General features: G+C 47.2%; 1 protein-coding gene across 2 annotated transcripts; it reads left to right on the forward strand.

The window, feature by feature from the left end:
- Nucleotides 1-3,799: 3,799 nt before the first annotated feature.
- Nucleotides 3,800-16,789, forward strand: LPAR4 (lysophosphatidic acid receptor 4). 2 transcript variants are annotated; one of them, XM_063170774.1, is made up of 2 exons: nucleotides 3,800-4,126; nucleotides 14,062-16,789. In XM_063170774.1, exon 2 carries the CDS (start codon nucleotides 14,215-14,217, stop codon nucleotides 15,259-15,261), a length of 1,047 nt encoding a protein of 348 aa, XP_063026844.1. In that variant the 5' UTR covers nucleotides 3,800-4,126; nucleotides 14,062-14,214; the 3' UTR covers nucleotides 15,262-16,789. The 2 variants fall into 2 exon arrangements, with proteins under 2 accessions (XP_063026844.1, XP_063026845.1); XM_063170775.1 differs by lacking the exon at nucleotides 3,800-4,126 and adding an exon at nucleotides 4,549-5,091.
- The last annotated feature ends 322 nt before the right edge of the window (nucleotides 16,790-17,111 follow it).

Consider the following 17,111-nt stretch of genomic DNA (forward strand, 5'->3'; position numbering starts at 1 on the left):
GGGATAAGATTTCAGAGTAGCTGCATCCTCCTCTCAAAACAGCAGTGTCCATTCCCACTGGGATCTGTCCCAGCAGAACTGGGGAAAAGGAGCCAGCAAACCCAGATCCCACAGAAAATACAGACATGGTGAGTTTCTGAACTCATTCTGGAGAAGAGAATAACCAGGAATTTCTTTCCTGGATAACATTTCTGCAAGAAGACACAGTGGGCTTGATGTGCTCGTGGCTTGGAAATGGCTCCATGTTATGGGAAAGATGAGGAATGAGAGGGAGGTCTGCAGAATGAATACCTTCTCCATCAACAAGAGGAATTAAAGGCTCTGAAACTACTTAGACAGCCTTGGAAGAGCCAGATGAAATTCCTGTAGGACATGGAAAGCAAAGGAGTGAGGAGTGCTGGAGACAGGGAGAGGACTCTGCAGAGATGACTTTCTTGGCTTATTTGGGATAAAATAAAAACAAAGGCTGAGGACAAAATGGGAGGTTTGGAAGGATATTCAAGTCCAGGCCTTGGTGCCACCAGAGGTTTGGATTTGCCTGACCCAGCAAACAGCACAAATTTTTATTTTACCTTTTCCCCAATTTCAGCAGCTCATGATCCTGCCTTTGCTTAAGTGCATTAAGTACATAAAGGTCTAAACATTTAGAGAAGAAATATCCTGGCATCCATTGGCATAAAGTTCTGTTGGATAGGAAAGTAATGGAACATTAAGTGCTGATAAATAAACAAACCAAGGTTTTTAAATGAGGCCTTTTTAAAATTGCAAGGGGACGGCTTCAAATGAGCACTTCCCTTTTGTTTTTCTTCTCTGCCATCTCTCTCCAGCACTTAAAATTATTTAAAAATTCTTCTAAATGCTTATTAAAAAACCCCCAAAATTGAAAAGATTATGCTTTGCATTTCCATTTGATTCCAAAGAGATTTTTGGTTGCTGTGTTATAAAACTTTTCAAAAAAGGTTTCAAATGGAAGCCCTGACAAACCACGGAACATTAGGAATTCTGCAGCATTAATGAGTTCTTGAAAGGTTAGAGAATCACAGAATCGTGGAGTGGTTTGGGCTGAAGAGAATTTTCCCAGTGAAGGGAAAATCCCAGTGAAGGGATGCCTTCCACTGTCCCAGGTTGCTCCAAGTCCAACCTGGTTCTGTTCAGGAATTTTCCTTTAAAATCTTTTCCATCACCAGCCTTGGTTCTGTAAAGTGATGGTTTTTCTCTTTTCCCCCAGGAAAATGCCACTATTACTGATCTTTTCCTTTAGTTTTCCTGGAAAAACCCTCAATGAAACACCCCATTCAAACAATTAAACCTGTTGCTTTAATCACCCCAGTAATGATCCTTTGGGGTCACCCAGACACTAAACATTATTCCACAGGAGTTGTGGTCCTAAATCTGATGCTTTAAAAGTGTGAGATCTTCAGAAGCTGAGCCACAGGATGAGAGAATGAGACAGGACATCATGAATGCATTGCAGACAGGCAAAAAATTCCAAATACAACAATTTGAGGCACAAAGTCAATGTTTGGGGCTCACGGGGCTATTCCCTTCCCCAGGCAAGGTTCCTAAACCACTGAGATGCCACCAAGCCACCCCTGGATGCTCCATTTGTGCCACAGCAGCCTGTTCATGGATTCTGTGGATGGAAGGCTCCATGGAAGCCTCCAAAGCCATGCAATATTTAAGGCCCAAATGACAAATCAGTTCTGCTGGGGCAGGAAAGAACAGGAAGGGAAGGAGAAATTAAAAAACAAAGTTAATGCCTTGGTCATGTATATTCCAGTGGCCTTCAAATGCCAGCTGGATTTGGGTTCTGCTCTTTGGCTCCTTGGAGGACTCCTAAGTGCCCTGAAGTAGGAAAATTGGCACAAGAAAGCCTCGATTGAGTGAAAATACTCAGCAGGTTTGACAGCAGAAGAATTAAGTGTTAATCACCGGGAAATGCAGTACGCTCATTTTCTGGGCAAAATTATCCCATAAATTCAGGTGTTCCTGCCTGGCTGAAATCAATGGGAATTGCACATCCCAGTCCCAAAGCCACTGACAGAACCAGAGACAGCCCAGAAGTGCCACTTCCATGGGGATTCTGTGCACAGGCAGCAAATTCTGCAAAGAGGGGGTAAAACTTCTGCTTCCAAACATTGTGCCTTCTCAGCAGCCACCCTTTCCAATGAGATAACAACCCAGTTTCCCTTGTTTTCCAAAATAACTCCAGATTATTGATGTCCTGCCAATGTTTTAACAAGGAGAGTTCACTAAATCCCACCCTGTCCCAAGTCTAGGACGAACACCATGAGATCAGGGTGGGGACACCAAGTGGGCTGTGCAGAGATGAAGAGCCCAGGAGTCTGCTCCTTGTTTTTCCATCTTAAAGCAAACACTCTTCTGAAACTGGAACCAAGAGGAGAGGCAGCCTCCTCCTTTCTTCATGTTTGGCAAATAAGGGCACTGTGTTGGAAATGTTTGTACTTTATTTATTTAAATGAAAATATACACAGAGTGGGCTGTTAGCACAACATTTGGCCTATTTAGGAGGAGAAGGATAAAGGCATCCATGGATTACTTTGAGTGCCTTGAAGGGCAGCAGGAATATATTGCTCTGGGGATGTTTTCATTCCCATCAATATCAAAAATTTTGTGTTCCATAGGGACAAAATTGGAATTTTCAGGTTTTTAAGTGATCTCTATAGGTTAGGGAACACCATTATGGCTCAACCTATAGATTGCACTTTTCCAGCTTCTAGTTCTGGCTGTAGCAGAAAAAATGCTCCTTATAAAAGAAAAAAAAAATCCTAAACGAAGTGGTAACTGAATAACCTGCTCACTGCAACTTCTGGATTTAATGGCAACCACGGACGGATACAAAGCTGGAATCACCACGGTGGTTTAGAAGGATGAACTCCACAAAGGGCATAAATCCCATTCCCAATCTCCTGTAACATTTTAAGGAGTTGTTCTCCCAGGCCTTGACGTTCCCAACAGCTGAAGATTTTTGTCAGGAGAGTTTAATTAAACCAATAACTGCGGAGAGAAAGCAAACATCCCAGCCAGGCACAGCTGCCTGGGTCCGTTCCAGCAGCAGCAAAGTTGGCACAATCACCACATTCTGCCTAAATTCTCGAAGAGGCACAGAAGTTTTGGGTTAAGATTTATGGTGCATTTAATCTCTAAGGGGCCATCACCCTCCTCTCTGAGGGGTTTGCCCAGCCCGGGCAGTTTTGAAGCTCAGACTCAAGATGTTAATCTGAGAAAAGTTTTCAGTGAGCTCATCCTAATCTGTGTCAGAGCACCCAGCTCCCCATATTCTTCTTTCCCTAGAAAAAGCTTCTTTCGAATGCGGCGGTGTTGGTCAATGGGTTCCCACTGAGAGGTCTCAGCCTTGCATGAGAATGGGTGTGAAAAGCGGCCGCATCTCCCCAGGGATCAGCATTTCCATGCAGCCGCCTGAAAATGCCCACAAGCCACGAAAATGGGTTTCTGTGCAAAGGTACTGGTGATACTGGCTGGGTTTTCCACCCTGAGCCTTCTGCCATCCCCACACTCAGGGACAGCGATGCCTTTGGCCACGCCGCCACCATTCCCCCACATCTTCTGCCTCTATTTTTGCCGAACAAACAAAAATGGACCTTCGCCCATCGGGAGCAGGAAACATCTGCACGGCCACCGCTCTCGCTCCGAATCCACGCTCCTGTTTTTGTGCTTCGGTGCACCGGGGGCTCGCAGGGGCTGGGGCAGAGCTGCCCGGAGCTGCTGGGCTGTTACATGAGATATTCAGGAAGTTATTTGCATGGAGCGATAAAAGCCCGTGCCAGCAGCCGGGTGCGCTGCAGAGGCGACTCAGCCACGGTGGCCACCGGCCCGAGGAATTACATCGCTCGCAGCTTCACAATGAGTTGTTTACTGGCCTTGGCTGCCTGTGGGGAGAGCCAAGGAGAGCGGAGGAAGAGGAGAGACAAACACAATGCGAGCGAGACGCGTTAGGGGGGAGGCTGGGCTTTAGCAGCAGCCCCGGCGTTTCAGCCCCATGGAAGCAGAGAGGGCTGAAAAGGGAATAAAATGAACCATCCGCCGCCTTGCTGCTGCTGCTGCCAGAAGAGCCTGGTCCCTACCTGAAGGGCTGATATCGAAGGTAAGAGGGGGGAAAAGAAGCAGTTTTTAGGCGGAGGGCAGATTCACCGCGGGGCAGCTCTCAGGCAGACGCAGCCACGCTTCTCTGAGTGTCTGTAATTATGGCCCTGGAGGAGGAAAACTGACCGGCTTTCCAACAGAAATCCAGCGATTCAGGGCAAGAGCTCAGACTGCTCCCGTCAGCTCCTCGGAGAAGATTTAAAACAAAACAACAACCCCCAGCCTAACAAACAGCGCCTTTCTAAATCTGCCCAGGGAAATATTTGCTGTTTTATTTCCACGGCCAACTTTGCTCTGCAGTTTCCTAATCTTACCCAGTGCTCTCCCGATTCTCAGCTCCCCCCTCTGCTCCTTACTTTTTTTTCTTTTTTTTTTTTTTTTTTTTTTTTTTTTTAATTGGAAGGCAAAACAATTACGGCCGCGGGAAGGCAAATCCGAGCTTTGAGGAGCTTTTCCCGGCTCGTTCCCATCGGGCACGCTCTCCCGGGCTAATTGCTCAGGAAATCCGCGCTGCTCATTGTCGGGCTGTCCTTAAGCTGCTAATTCCGAGCTGGGAGAGGCTCTGGAAGGGAATCCATGGATAGAGCCCCGCGAGAGGGACCCAGCGGAGACCCGGGGCGGGGCGGGCTGCGGCGCTAATAACACATCGCTGCCCAATGGAAAGCGTTTCCTATGGAGACCCCCAGGAGTTCCCCCTGCCCACAGCCCCTGCCCAGACATTGGGCCCATTCTTGGTTCCCGGTTTCCCAAGGCGCGATGGCAGCGGCGGCGCTCGGCAGCCCCGGTCCCGCTCGGAACAAAGGCCGGGCAGCTGCCGCCCAGCGCGGAGTTTGAGGATGAGCGGCTGAACTTGGACAAAGTGGGATTCCCGCGTGGGAATTGCGCGGTTCGTGTCCCCGGGACACAAAGGACTGTCAGGGAGGGGTCCCCTGGAAGCCCGGAGCCCTGGGAATGGTGGCGGTCCCGGTAAGTTCCCCTTGCCGAGGCAGGAAAAGCGGCCGGGTTTCATGGCAGCCCCGGGCGGGGGTTCCGAGGGCTGGGATGGATGTGGGGGATGAATCCCGCCGGGTTTCACCGCAGATCCGCGGTGTTCTCCCCTTCCCCCTGCTCCAGCCCTGCCGCGGCTGGGGCTGCTTAAAGGCAGAAAGATGAGCTCCAAGTTTTGGGAAAGTAATTCCCGTGCGAGCTGCTCCTCCAGATTGCGTGGAAATGGTTCTGACTCCCAGCGCGATTCTCCATTGCCATCGAGATTCTCGTTGTGGCACTGCAGGTGACAAGTTTAGGAGTTTTCTGTTTTCTTGTTTGTTGTGTGTTTGTAAAAAGGATCCCTTGGTTACAGTTTCCTTTTGTACTTGAAGTCAGTGTCATGAAGACGCTTTAGGTTTATAATGGGTTGGATAGAAATGTGGCATTCACCTTCGTTTAATGGAGGGCTGGTTAAACTATAATGTTTATTTCTAATGTTTTCGTAAAAACTATACATAAACATTAGAAATTAAGTTATAAATATTATACTGAAAACTTTAAAAATTCGATTTATCGCTTTGGCTTCCATTCATGGCTAAAATCTTCTCCTTGAAAGCTGCAAAATTCAATGAGAAAAATGGAAAGAGAGCTCTAAAAAAAACCCGGGTGTCTGAAGTAAAATGAACGATGAACAACATCATTTAAAGATTTGGCTGTTTGGAGGAGAGAGGATTTAACACAATATAAGCACATGGCAGACAAATTTGCGGGAAGAGTTTGGAGGTTTTAATGACATTCCCAAATCATTGTTTGAGAGGAGACAATTGTGTGTGGTTTTTGTGTTGCTGCCCTATAGGAACAGAACAGTCAAATCCAGAGGATGGGAAGTGCAAAGTTCACAGCTCGGTGATAAGGACATTCCCCCCTTGTAGTACTTTTCCATCTTCTTGCCCTTAGGAGCATTCCCTAAAAACAAAAACAGGCAGGAAACCCTGGTACTTTGGGGGTTCAAAGCCTCTGCATTTTAAAAGAAAGTCCTGAAACACAGAGGAGGGAGGAAGGGGGTGGGAGAGGAGGCTGAACAAACATTTCCATGGAATCCTTTGAGACTAAAATTGAGAATCCTCTTCAACTGATAAAAATCGGATTCTTCCAAATTCCGGGGTCAAGAGCTCAACTTCACACAGACAAACACAAGAAATGCCCCAGTTCTGCCCTCAACTTCATTTAGGGCATTGCAATGAGGCCCAAAACTGCAAAGCTGCACCTGGGGCTGCCGAGGAGGAGGGATGGAAACATTCCCTGGGCAGGGAGAGGATGCTCTCCCAGCTGGAAGATGGATCAGTCCTCCAGCAGTGAGTGACCTCATGGCTGGAGCACAGGAGCAGGAATTAAATCAGTTTTATCCAGAGCTTGGGCCAGATCCTGGGGACAGGGTGCACTGTTGGAGGGGACGTGGCAAAGCCATTTGGGATTCTGTCACTGTGGCACTTGAAGCCATCTGGGTGGATGCCCTGTCCATGATCCATCCGTGCCACTGCCCCTCGCCCTCTTACAGCATATTTGGGATTTTGATATTTCCCAGTGTCTGGGTGTTACTGGTCAGGGCTGTGTGGCTGGAGTGGCGCTCCAGGATCCCAAAGGAGCCGGCAGGGCAGGGTGGGGAGAGGCTTTAATCTCTTTCATTTGATGGTTCCTGGAGCACTCAGCCACCCTCAGCAGGTCTTTCCAGGTCAAGCCTGCGTGCAGAGCCTCACTCTGCTCCTCCTCCCTAAATAAGGATCCGATTTAGTCTCGGGGAAGGGGAGCCACCACTTTCCACAGAAGGGAAGTTCTCTCCCTGAAAAGAGGAGCTCTTTATTCCCAGAGCAGACAGTGGCTCAGCGAGGCTTCCTCCTGCACCAGCTCCCAGTTCAGCCCCATCAAAGGGGTAAAGATCCACCCTGCTCCAGAGCCAGACCAGCCTGAGCTGACCCTGCTGCAGGAAAACTTGCTGGATTATTTGTGATGTGTTTGGTTGGTAGGAAAAGGAAGATCTCTTTATCTTGGCAAGTGAAATTAAGAGACATTCATCAGTCCCTGAGCCCTGAGACAAAGGTGTGCTCTGGCAGCAGAAGCAGATCCTTTCTCTGATCAAAACATGAGCTCATCAGGCTGTGAGACCCTGTGATGCTTTAAACACACAGCCACAGCAGACCTCTTCTTTTCCTCTCATAATATTCCTATTTTCCTTTCTTGAACCTGCAGACAACTCACCCTCTTCCTCCCCAGCATGTTTTACAGATGGATATAACCATATTTAGCAGGAAAAGCAGCAGCCAGCCTTGTACGATGCCAAAATGTCATTGCCTTGCCCTCATCTTATAATTAGAAATCTGATTTCTAAGAAGCTTCACTGCAGAAGCTTTGCAGTGAAGCTTCTTAGAAATCAGATCTTTAGCTGAGATTGGATATTTCTGCATTGTGGAGTAATTTCTTGGTTATTTTACCATTTTACAGAAAAAGCCAGGTTGGGCAAGGCTTGGCGGTAGAAGGTGTCTCTGCCCATGGCAGGGATTGAACAGGATGGGTTTAAGTTCCCTTCCAACCCAAACCATCCTGGGATTCTACAATCCTCAAAACTTCCCCTTTTCCCCTCAGGACAGAGCCATTAAAGAGAAGAAAGCCCTGTTAGATCAACCCATTGAAGTAAATAATGCAGGGCACAGATCCCCCAAGGTCCCAAACACGGATTTTGTCCAGCCCCATGGATGGACTGGCCCAGCACCCAAAGCAATCCAGACAGCCCCTCCAGCCAGGCCACCCTGCCAAGGTGAAATTGGTGTTTGTGCTGCTGTGCTGGCACCTTCTTGCTGCAAGGCAAGGCAAAAAAAGTCCATAATTTCTGATAATGGGAGGAGAAAGTTCAGCTCTCGTATTTCAGCAAAGGGAGTGCAGAGGATCCAGCCCAAGGGGATGAGGATGGGGTGGCTCAGAGGAGCTGAGGAAAGGCAACAAGGAGCCAAAAAAGCCAAGGAATGGCCGAGGAACCACTGGAAATTGTGTCAGGGAAAGCAAAGAAAGGCAGCTTGTTGGGCAGGGCTGACTGGGAACCTTTTGGAGCTGTGAGCAAATAAACCCAGGCCTGTTGTTGGAGTCCCCAGTGGCTCAGGGAAACAGGAGTCTCTTATTTTTTTATGTTGTTTTTTTTTTTCTTAGCCACACTTTGTAATGAACCAGAGCTACATCAAGGACACGGCAACCTCTACCACAAACATTATTCCTGGGTGAAAACAACCTGGTCAGACAGGGTAACTTTGCTTTTCAGCACTTCATCAGCTTTTCTTTGCATCTGAATCTTCCCTATTGAACCCAGCACTGCCATTATCCAGCAATCCCTGGGGCTCCAAGCGAGCAGCATTCCCTCACTCCTCCAGCACCAAAGGCCGGGCAAAAAGCCGCTCTTACAAGTGTTAAATAATGCAAACTTCGCCGAGAAGTTTGGGGTGAATCCCATCGTTTCCTGGCGACGGCCCAGCCCCTCCGGAGGCTGCTGGGGATGGGGAGAGGCAGAGCACGCCAAGGGTTAAAGGGTGATGTAAATGGAGAGAGACATTCCCAGTGCAAACAAAAGGAGAGTCATGCCCTGAGGATCAGTGGCTGAATGTGGGCTAAGGCGGTTCGCGAATCTCTTCTGAAGGAAACATTTTAATTAGCTCAATCCAAAACAGATACAGCCCAGAGAAGGCACCACGAGCAGGAAATGCTTTGTAAGTCTCAGAGGACAGTGAGGAGACAACGGCGGTGCTCAGCAATTAAAAACAAAAAAAAAAAAAAAAAAAAAAAAAAAAAGGGAGAAAAAAGGAGAGCGCCTTTAGGGTTCGGGCCGAGAGGCTCAGGTTTCCTTCCCTGCTCCATCCTGGAGAAGGATTGAATCGGGGCGCACAACAGAAAGGAGATGCTGAGCTTGGAGGGGGTGCGAGGGTCCCCGGAGCCAAGGCCAGCCCAGCCCAGGGGACAGCAGCGGCTCCCACCCCATCCCTGCGCTCATTCCCGGCCCAGTGAGAGGCGATGCCTCCCCAAGCCTCCCAGGTTTGGGGTTTTTCTCTGAAAAACCATCTGCTGAAACCTCACTGAAGCGAGTCCCTCCCAGCGCCAGCTTCCCACAGGTAAAGGAGGCGATGTCGCACCGCAAAAAGGGCTGGGGACCGCCAGGTCCGGCGACACTGAGCACAATAAGTGTCAAAGCCATGAATGAGAGCCTTCCTGCCCTGTTTTTTAGGCTAATCACCCGCAAACGTCCCCATTGCCCGGCATACCGGCCGGGCATTCACTGCGATAAACCGGGCGAGAATGGCGCTTTGAAGCTCCACGAACCTCCGTGGACTTCAAAGTCCCACTTGTGTCTGCTCTTTCCCCACTGTTCTCCAATACATCACTTAGGATTAGGAAATGAAAGAGATTAAAGCGTTTCTCCTTCCCAGCGCTCGGGATCGTCAATGGAGCTTTGTTTACAGGCAGCTGCTCCGCTTCCCGGCCTCTAATCCCGGCCTTCCCCTGCTCCCACCGCACCGCACCGGGCAGAGAACTGGGAATCTGCCAGCACGGAGCGCTCTCAGCACTCAGCGAGCTGAGCCCAGCCCCAAAATTGCTGTCCCAAGCTATTTCCCATCCCCACGCCTTTCTCTGGAGGAGCCAGATCCAGCATCACCTGCTCCAGCTGCTCCAGCTTTCCATAAACCCACACTGCTGGGAAAGCGGAGTGCGGCACCAGCTCCTGCCCTGGCAGCCTCCAACAGGGAAAAATCTGCCACCAGATTGCCCCAGACTGCAGGTTTGTCCTTAAAGCTGCTGCCAGTTCACACTCTCAGAGCTCTCCCTGAACAAAACCAACTTTTACTGACAAAAGAAAATAGAAGTAAGTGGAAATTCCATTGCAGGAGCTGAGATGTTCAGTTTTTCATACAGAAGAAGGTTTTGGGTTTTTTAAAAATATAAAATAATTTTGATGTTATCTATTCAGACAATGGCGTTTACTTATTTTATCTATAGTCACCAGTCTGACAGAACCCAAGCCCTACAGACTTACACAGAATTATCATCTCTGCAAAAATCTGCCAAAACCCCAAACATCCCCCCACAAAAAACCCCCCTTATTTGTACCTTCTGCCTAATTAAAGTGGAACAAAGGAAGGAAATAAACGCCAAGAAGCTGCAGAGCTGAGTTTGTTGTACAGCTGTAACCCTGGGCTCCGTGGTGGGAGTAAGTTACTCATCCCACAGGTGTTGTAGCAATGGGGTGAGGAGCAGGGAGCTGCACACCCTGGAGTAAATGGAATTCTGTCAGGAGAAGGTAGAAATAAAGTTCTTGCTGGGCCCCAGGAAAATCCCTATTTATTTCCATGCCAGGGGCTGAGACCCTATGAAAACACAAGGAGTGGTGCCATAACCTGGGAGAAAACCCAGAAAAACCCCCCAAACCCCACTGTCCTGCAGGTTTTGGCTTCTCTACCTATAAACCTTTGTTTCTCAAGATTAGAGAGATAACCTGAGTACACACCATGATAATCCAGCAAAGATCCCTCAGCCCTGGGAGGTTTTCCCATCAGGGCTGTGCCAGACGTCCCAAAGCCAGGGCTCAAATGAACACCCAGGGTGTCCTTCACGTCCAGACTGATAAAGTTCCACTCATCTGACACCTCACATGACTAAAAGAAAATGTGATGATGCCAAAAATGCCAGCCCCAGACTTCATGCTGGTGTTTTTCTGACCTCAGCTTGCTGCACATGTGGAGAACGGGATCAGTGTGGGGCAGGAACAATGGGATAATGGAATGACAGGGCTGGTTTTAAATTTGTTTTTTCCCTGCAGTAATTCCTGTTCTGACAAACAGCTCCTCTGGATGGAGCTGCAGTCTGGCTGTCTGGAGGTGTCTTGGGGTGCTGGGAGGAGGAAATACAGGAATTGTAAACAGGATACTCAGGCACCATAGGAAGTAACACCAAGTTTTCCTCTCTTTTCAGTCCATGGAGGATGGGATATTTCTGCTATAAAAGAGCAAAGCCTGGAGCTACTCTGCTGATCTTCACTCTGAATTACAGGGTTTTGTGAGGCATGGCTGGAAGTTTGCTGGTACCATCCCTGCTAGGAGAGAGAATATTCTGAATTTTATGACACTAAACAGGGGGTTTATTCCATTATATTCATCCCCTCTTGGACTGGCCCCCAGTTGAAATATAGGATTTAAAGCTTTACCCTGCCTGAAATATAAAAAAACCCTACTTTGTCATCCTATATTTACTCAGTTTTAAAAAATATATTGCTTTACTTTTTCCCAGCAAGGCAACAGCAGTGTTGTCCATGAAGAGCATCCCACTGCTTTAATCCATAGTGGAAAGGAAGGAAAGGGAATTTTACACTGGGAAAACTCAATCTGTGGACTCGTCCTACAGAATTTAAAGCACATGGCTGGGTTTCAAAGCCACTTGTCAGCTTGTTTAAACACCTCAGGGTTCCATAGGTAAACAAGGCAGGCTCTATTTTAAAGCCCATAAGTTAACTAGACAATTGCTGGCAGGCAATTCCCAGAGATTAGACACTGGAAAAAAGCAGGATTTGACCTTGGGGCTGTCTGGAGCAGAGCAGGGAGAAAAGAGTCAGGTGATGGAGCATCCTTTTTCTTGTGTGAGGAGTATCTGGGTCAGGCTGGTGGCAAGGAGCACCTGGTCAGCAGCAAAGGTGAGAGTTCCAGAGGCACCTTTCAAACCTGGCTCTCGAGGACCCAAATCCAGGTTGGAAAGTGGGGTTTCCACAGGGCTCCCAGGCTGTGTGAGGTTTCCAAGGACACCCAATCCCTCTGAGATCTCCCCAGAGTGGACCCTAGACCAGGACAGTGTGGCACACCTGGGGTTCACACACCCAGGGAGTCACATTCCAGCATAAACACAAACTCCTGACGGAGATAACAGGGATGTCTGCACTGGGAGGGAGCTCCAAGACAAGGATTTAATGCTTTAGGCTGAAGGGTAAGCCAAGGCTCAGCTATTCCTGTTGGAGCTCATGTGAGCTTTCCAATCCAACTTAGCTCTTATTTAAAGGCATTTGAACTTTCAAGCAAGACCTTTCCTTTTTTCCTTTTACCCCAGATCCAAAGAAAGTGAATTCAATCCCACACTTGAGATTTTACTCAGTCCTTCCCATAAAGTTAAATATTTCACATCCTGTTTTTAGCTTGTTTTTCAATAAAGCTTGTTTAACCATTTATTTAGGAGGAAAAACATCTCCACAGGAGAGACCTCCAAGTTCCAATTCATCTTTTTGGATGTCCAAAGGGTGAAGTCATCTGGGAAGGCAGATCTGGGCATCCTCCTTTCTTGTCACTTTGCCAGGTGCAAAGGTGAGGTGCTGCCTGCTCCCAGGGGCACAGCACCAGTTTTTGGGAAGCCTGTGGTTCTCCAGGCATTCCCAGGTGAGGAACTTGCCCCTTCCCCCTAACAAAGCCATGGCTATCCCAGCTTTCCCAACACTTGCCATTTTACCAGCAAGGCTGACAGCTCGCATGCGAGAACTCCAGGAGGAAAACATACAGAAAACATTTGATTTTGATCATTTGCATCCCAAATTGTCTCCAAACTATGATTTGTTTTCCATTTTATTTGTTTATATGTTGCCATTGCAACCTTTAACACAACTCAGTGACAGGTTTGGAGCTGAAACTCCTCTGTCAGGGGCTCACTCTGGAAAGGATCCCACTCTTCACAAGGGTTTTTGCCTCCAAATTACTCCCAGTTGTAGCTCCTAAATTTCTTAGATTACAAGGAGATTCCAAACTAGTTCTTATTTGGTTGGCTGGAGTTTGTAAGGAAAAGGTCTTTCCCTTTGTGACCCAGCTTTGCTCCACATTTCCAAGAAGTGTTGAGCTCATGATCCAACTCACAAACTCTCCTTGCTCCAGAATGACTTTTCTTGAGGAGACTTTCCAAGGGATTATTCTCACAGGCATTAAAAATACTTAAAATAGGCAGGAGAGATGATCCAGGGAGTTCAGGAAGCACCTATGTCCAAGTAAAAACATGCTCACTTCACGTGTCTCCAAAGCTTGTTGAGTTGGGACAGAGTCTTACAAGAGTGTAGTCCTTGAGATTTCCCAAATTTCACGTTCCAAACCTCGACAAAGAGTAGGAATGAAAAGCAGCTGTTGGTACAGCTTAGAGGAATCTTTCTTGGGAAAGTTTTACACTTGCAAAAAAAATTCCTTTTGGAAGTAATACCATATTTGCAGACATTTTTAAGCAAGGAAAAAAAGGCAAACATGGCTTTGGGAAGTGTTTTTGGTAAATATTTCTGAGCTACAACAGTTTTCCACTTTGGAAAACGTGTAAGGATGCTCCTATTTTCAATTAGGAAAAAAGGCAAAGCAGGTCTTTATCATAGATTTTGGCAGAATTTTTTAATACTTTTGCATCACAAAAGGTTGAAAATCCACAGAACTCACCTTTGCGCACAGTTTAAAGCAAACACTACAACTTTCAGCTTTTCTCCTCCTGTTACAGGTTTAGGGCAAAATTTCAGATGTTTCATTCTGTTCAATTTCTTTCCAAAGATACTGGGCCAATTCCATCTCAGATTTTAAAGAAAAACCTTTCCAAGGGGAATGTTGGAATTATCATAGAATTGTTTGGGCTGGAAAGGACCTTAAAGCCCCTCTTGTTCCAACCCCTGCCATGGACAGGGACACCTTCCATAGACCTGGCTAATCAGAACAATAATTCTCCTTCAAACAGGAGGATGATAGAGGGATGGAAGAAAAGGAAAGGCCAAATTCAGTAAATTCCATCTCCAACTGTGAAAAACCCCAATAATACTGGAATTTGTAAAGACTCACTTGAAAACGAATTCCTGCTGTAGTTTGCACATCCATTAATTTGGGAATTTCTCTTGCACAGCCACTTTGGTTCAAGACTGATGGCAGTTCTTTCTCTCTCCTTTAGGATGAAAGGATCCGTGAGGGAGATGTGGTAGGAAGGAGTCCAGCCACCTCCCTGGAATGCTTTCCTTCGGGAAGGGACGAGATCCCTGCCTTATTTTATGGATGTCACTGAAGTAGACTTTGAAGGCCTTTGGAAGCCCATCCCAGACTTGGCATGGGAAACCACAGCAACAACCATACCTGCCTGACAGATGATTCCTTCAAGTACAACCTGTACGGAGCCGTGTACAGCGTGGTCTTCATCCTTGGCTTGATCACAAACTGCGCCTCCCTCTTCGTCTTCCTCTTCCGCATGAAGATGCGGAGCGAGACGGCCATTTTCATGACCAACCTGGCGGTTTCAGACTTGCTTTTTGTCTTCACTTTGCCCTTTAAGATTTTCTACAACTTCAACAGGCACTGGCCCTTCGGGGACAGCCTGTGCAAGATCTCGGGCACGGCGTTCCTCACCAACATCTACGGGAGCATGCTGTTCCTGACCTGCATCAGCGTGGATCGCTTCCTGGCCATCGTGTATCCCTTCCGCTCCCGCACCATCCGCACCCGGAGGAATTCCGCCGTCGTCTGCGCCGGCGTTTGGATCCTGGTGCTCAGCGGCGGAATTTCGGCCTCGCTCTTCTCCACCACCAACGTGTCCAACACCAGCACCACCTGTTTCGAAGGGTTCTCCAAAAGGATCTGGAAAACCTACCTGTCCAAGATCACCATATTTATTGAGGTGGTGGGATTCATCATCCCTCTGCTGCTCAACCTCACGTGCTCCTCGCTGGTTCTCCGGACTTTACGGAAGCCGGCCACCCTGTCCCAGATTGGGACGAACAAGGAGAAGGTGCTGAAGATGATCATCGTGCACGTGGCCATCTTTGTCGTGTGCTTTGTCCCCTACAACTCCATCCTGTTCCTGTACGCGCTCGTGCGCTCCCAGGCCATCGCCAACTGCTCCCTGGAGAGGTTTGCCAGGACCATGTATCCCATCACGTTGTGCATCGCCACCCTCAACTGCTGCTTTGACCCCTTCATCTACTACTTCACCTCCGAGTCCTTCCAGAAGTCCTTCAACATCAAAACCCAGATCAAAATGGATTCTCTCTTCAAGACAGAGATGCCGCTCACAAAGACGGCGCTGCCGGCGCCGCAGGATGAGATCAGTGACCAGGCCATCACCAACGGGGGAGATCCCACATCTGAATCCCATTTCTAGGGAGATGTTTACACAGGGAGTTACCCCCCATTAACTCCTGATTAACACCACGTGGCAAAGAGCAGCTCCAGAAAATGGGGGCTCACACGTGCGGTTAATGAAGAAAAGCTGCTGGGGGACGACAGATCCTCGCACTGGGATGGTCCCACCACGTTCCACAGGTGAACACAAAGTGTGAAAATCCCAATGGATGTCCCTTTGGAGATTATGGATAGGCTACAACGCATGCATCAACTCAGGAGGGAACAGAACAGATTCTTTAACCAGAAGATGCCAACATTTGGCATTTTTCCCCCTCAGCAGTTGACATGGGACCAGTTGGGAAATAGAAAATTTCATTTTTTTGAGAGATTCCTGCCAATATTTCTGCCTTCTGCAGGTGCATCCTCATCCTCATATGTTAACTCAGTAACTTCCCACAATATGTATGTTTGCTTACAAAGGCATAATAAAAGCTTGTGGCTTTTCCTTACTCCACTGCCAGAGTGCAGAGCCTGGTTTTCCTAGAGACTGGAATTTATGGAGAGGTTTGAAGTGTAAATAATTGTTTAGCAATTAGGCAAAAAGAGTTGCTTGGTGACAGAAAAGATAATAAGAAAAAAAGATAATTATTACTACAGTTTTGAAAGATGAAGTGTCATTTTTATCAGATTAAGCTGTCATTTAATTTATTTGATTATTTTTAATGCCACCTCTGGGAAGGAGTAAAGAGCTCATTAATGATCTGTTGCACCTGGGCTTTTATATCCCAGGGGATTATATGATTATTTCTGGGAAGGGCTGCACTGTAGGGTCAGCTGTAGAAGGGCCTGAAACCCCAGAGTTCTTCCCAGGGCAAAGCTCCCATACAGAAGCTGAGGCAGCTGAAGGCCCAGGAGTTCTGATCCCACTGAAATATGGACAAGAATTGTCACAGCACCCAATTAAGGGAGGATCTGTGATTGTTTAATGGGTATTTAGGGCTTCAAGGTAACTCAAAAACCAATTTGCTGCACTCTTTTCTTAGCTGGTTACAGCAATATTGTCTTGTTTTCCAATTAATTTATTACCTTTCTTTTTATAGATTGCAGAAATATATGGAAAATTAATTATTTGTATGTGTTGCATTTTACCACCTGGTTCCTTTCTCCAGCTCTTGGCTCGTGTTTGAAGCTCTACAGCCCTTCCCAGGCTGGTTCATTCTTAAGTGTAAGAAACAGAAATGAGGAGAACAATTTCATTTGAAAAAAATATAAAGTTACAACTTGTTAGCTCAGCAATCTACATTACCATGGCAAAGCTACTCCTAGGGAATTATTGCCAAAAAAAGAGACAAATTATTAATTGAGCAGATGTTTTCCACTCAACTCTATTTTAAGTCTCTCTGATGAAGCCTCGTGAGATACAAGAGCAGCACCTCAAATGTGATCATTTAAAGCAACAGAGGTTTAAGTGTGAGAAGAATTCAGCTGTAAAATGTTAATGCTTCCAAGGGAATATTTATTTAGCACTGCATTCACTTTGAATAAAGAAGTCAGTGGCTAACCAAGTTTGAGAGACCCCAAAAATGATTCTATTTCAGCCCTAAAATGTCAGTTATTGGAGAAAAGCATATGATCAACTCATTATACACTGAGAGCATGAAGGCAGCCAAAAATATTGTATTTCAGCTCTGAGTTACAGCAGTATTTACTGGAAACTTGCACACAGGACTGGCCTGGGAGGCTTTTCTGGAGATTAAACCCACAGACAATTGCACTTTGGAGCAGAAGAATGTGAAAACAGGGAGAGATCGTTGAAGAAAGTTGGTGGAATGAGGTCAGTGTGGCAGGACAAGGGATAGGCAGTGACAGGGAATTTGTCAGCAGCTG

The sequence above is a fragment of the Melospiza melodia genome, chromosome 16 (genome assembly GCF_035770615.1).
Source record: "Melospiza melodia melodia isolate bMelMel2 chromosome 16, bMelMel2.pri, whole genome shotgun sequence".
In the NCBI taxonomy this organism is placed as follows: domain Eukaryota; kingdom Metazoa; phylum Chordata; class Aves; order Passeriformes; family Passerellidae; genus Melospiza; species Melospiza melodia.

Coding starts and splice junctions, on each gene's coding strand:
- LPAR4 (XM_063170774.1), top strand. CDS start 14,215: ATGGGAAACCACAGCAACAACCATACCTGCCTGACAGATGATTCCTTC.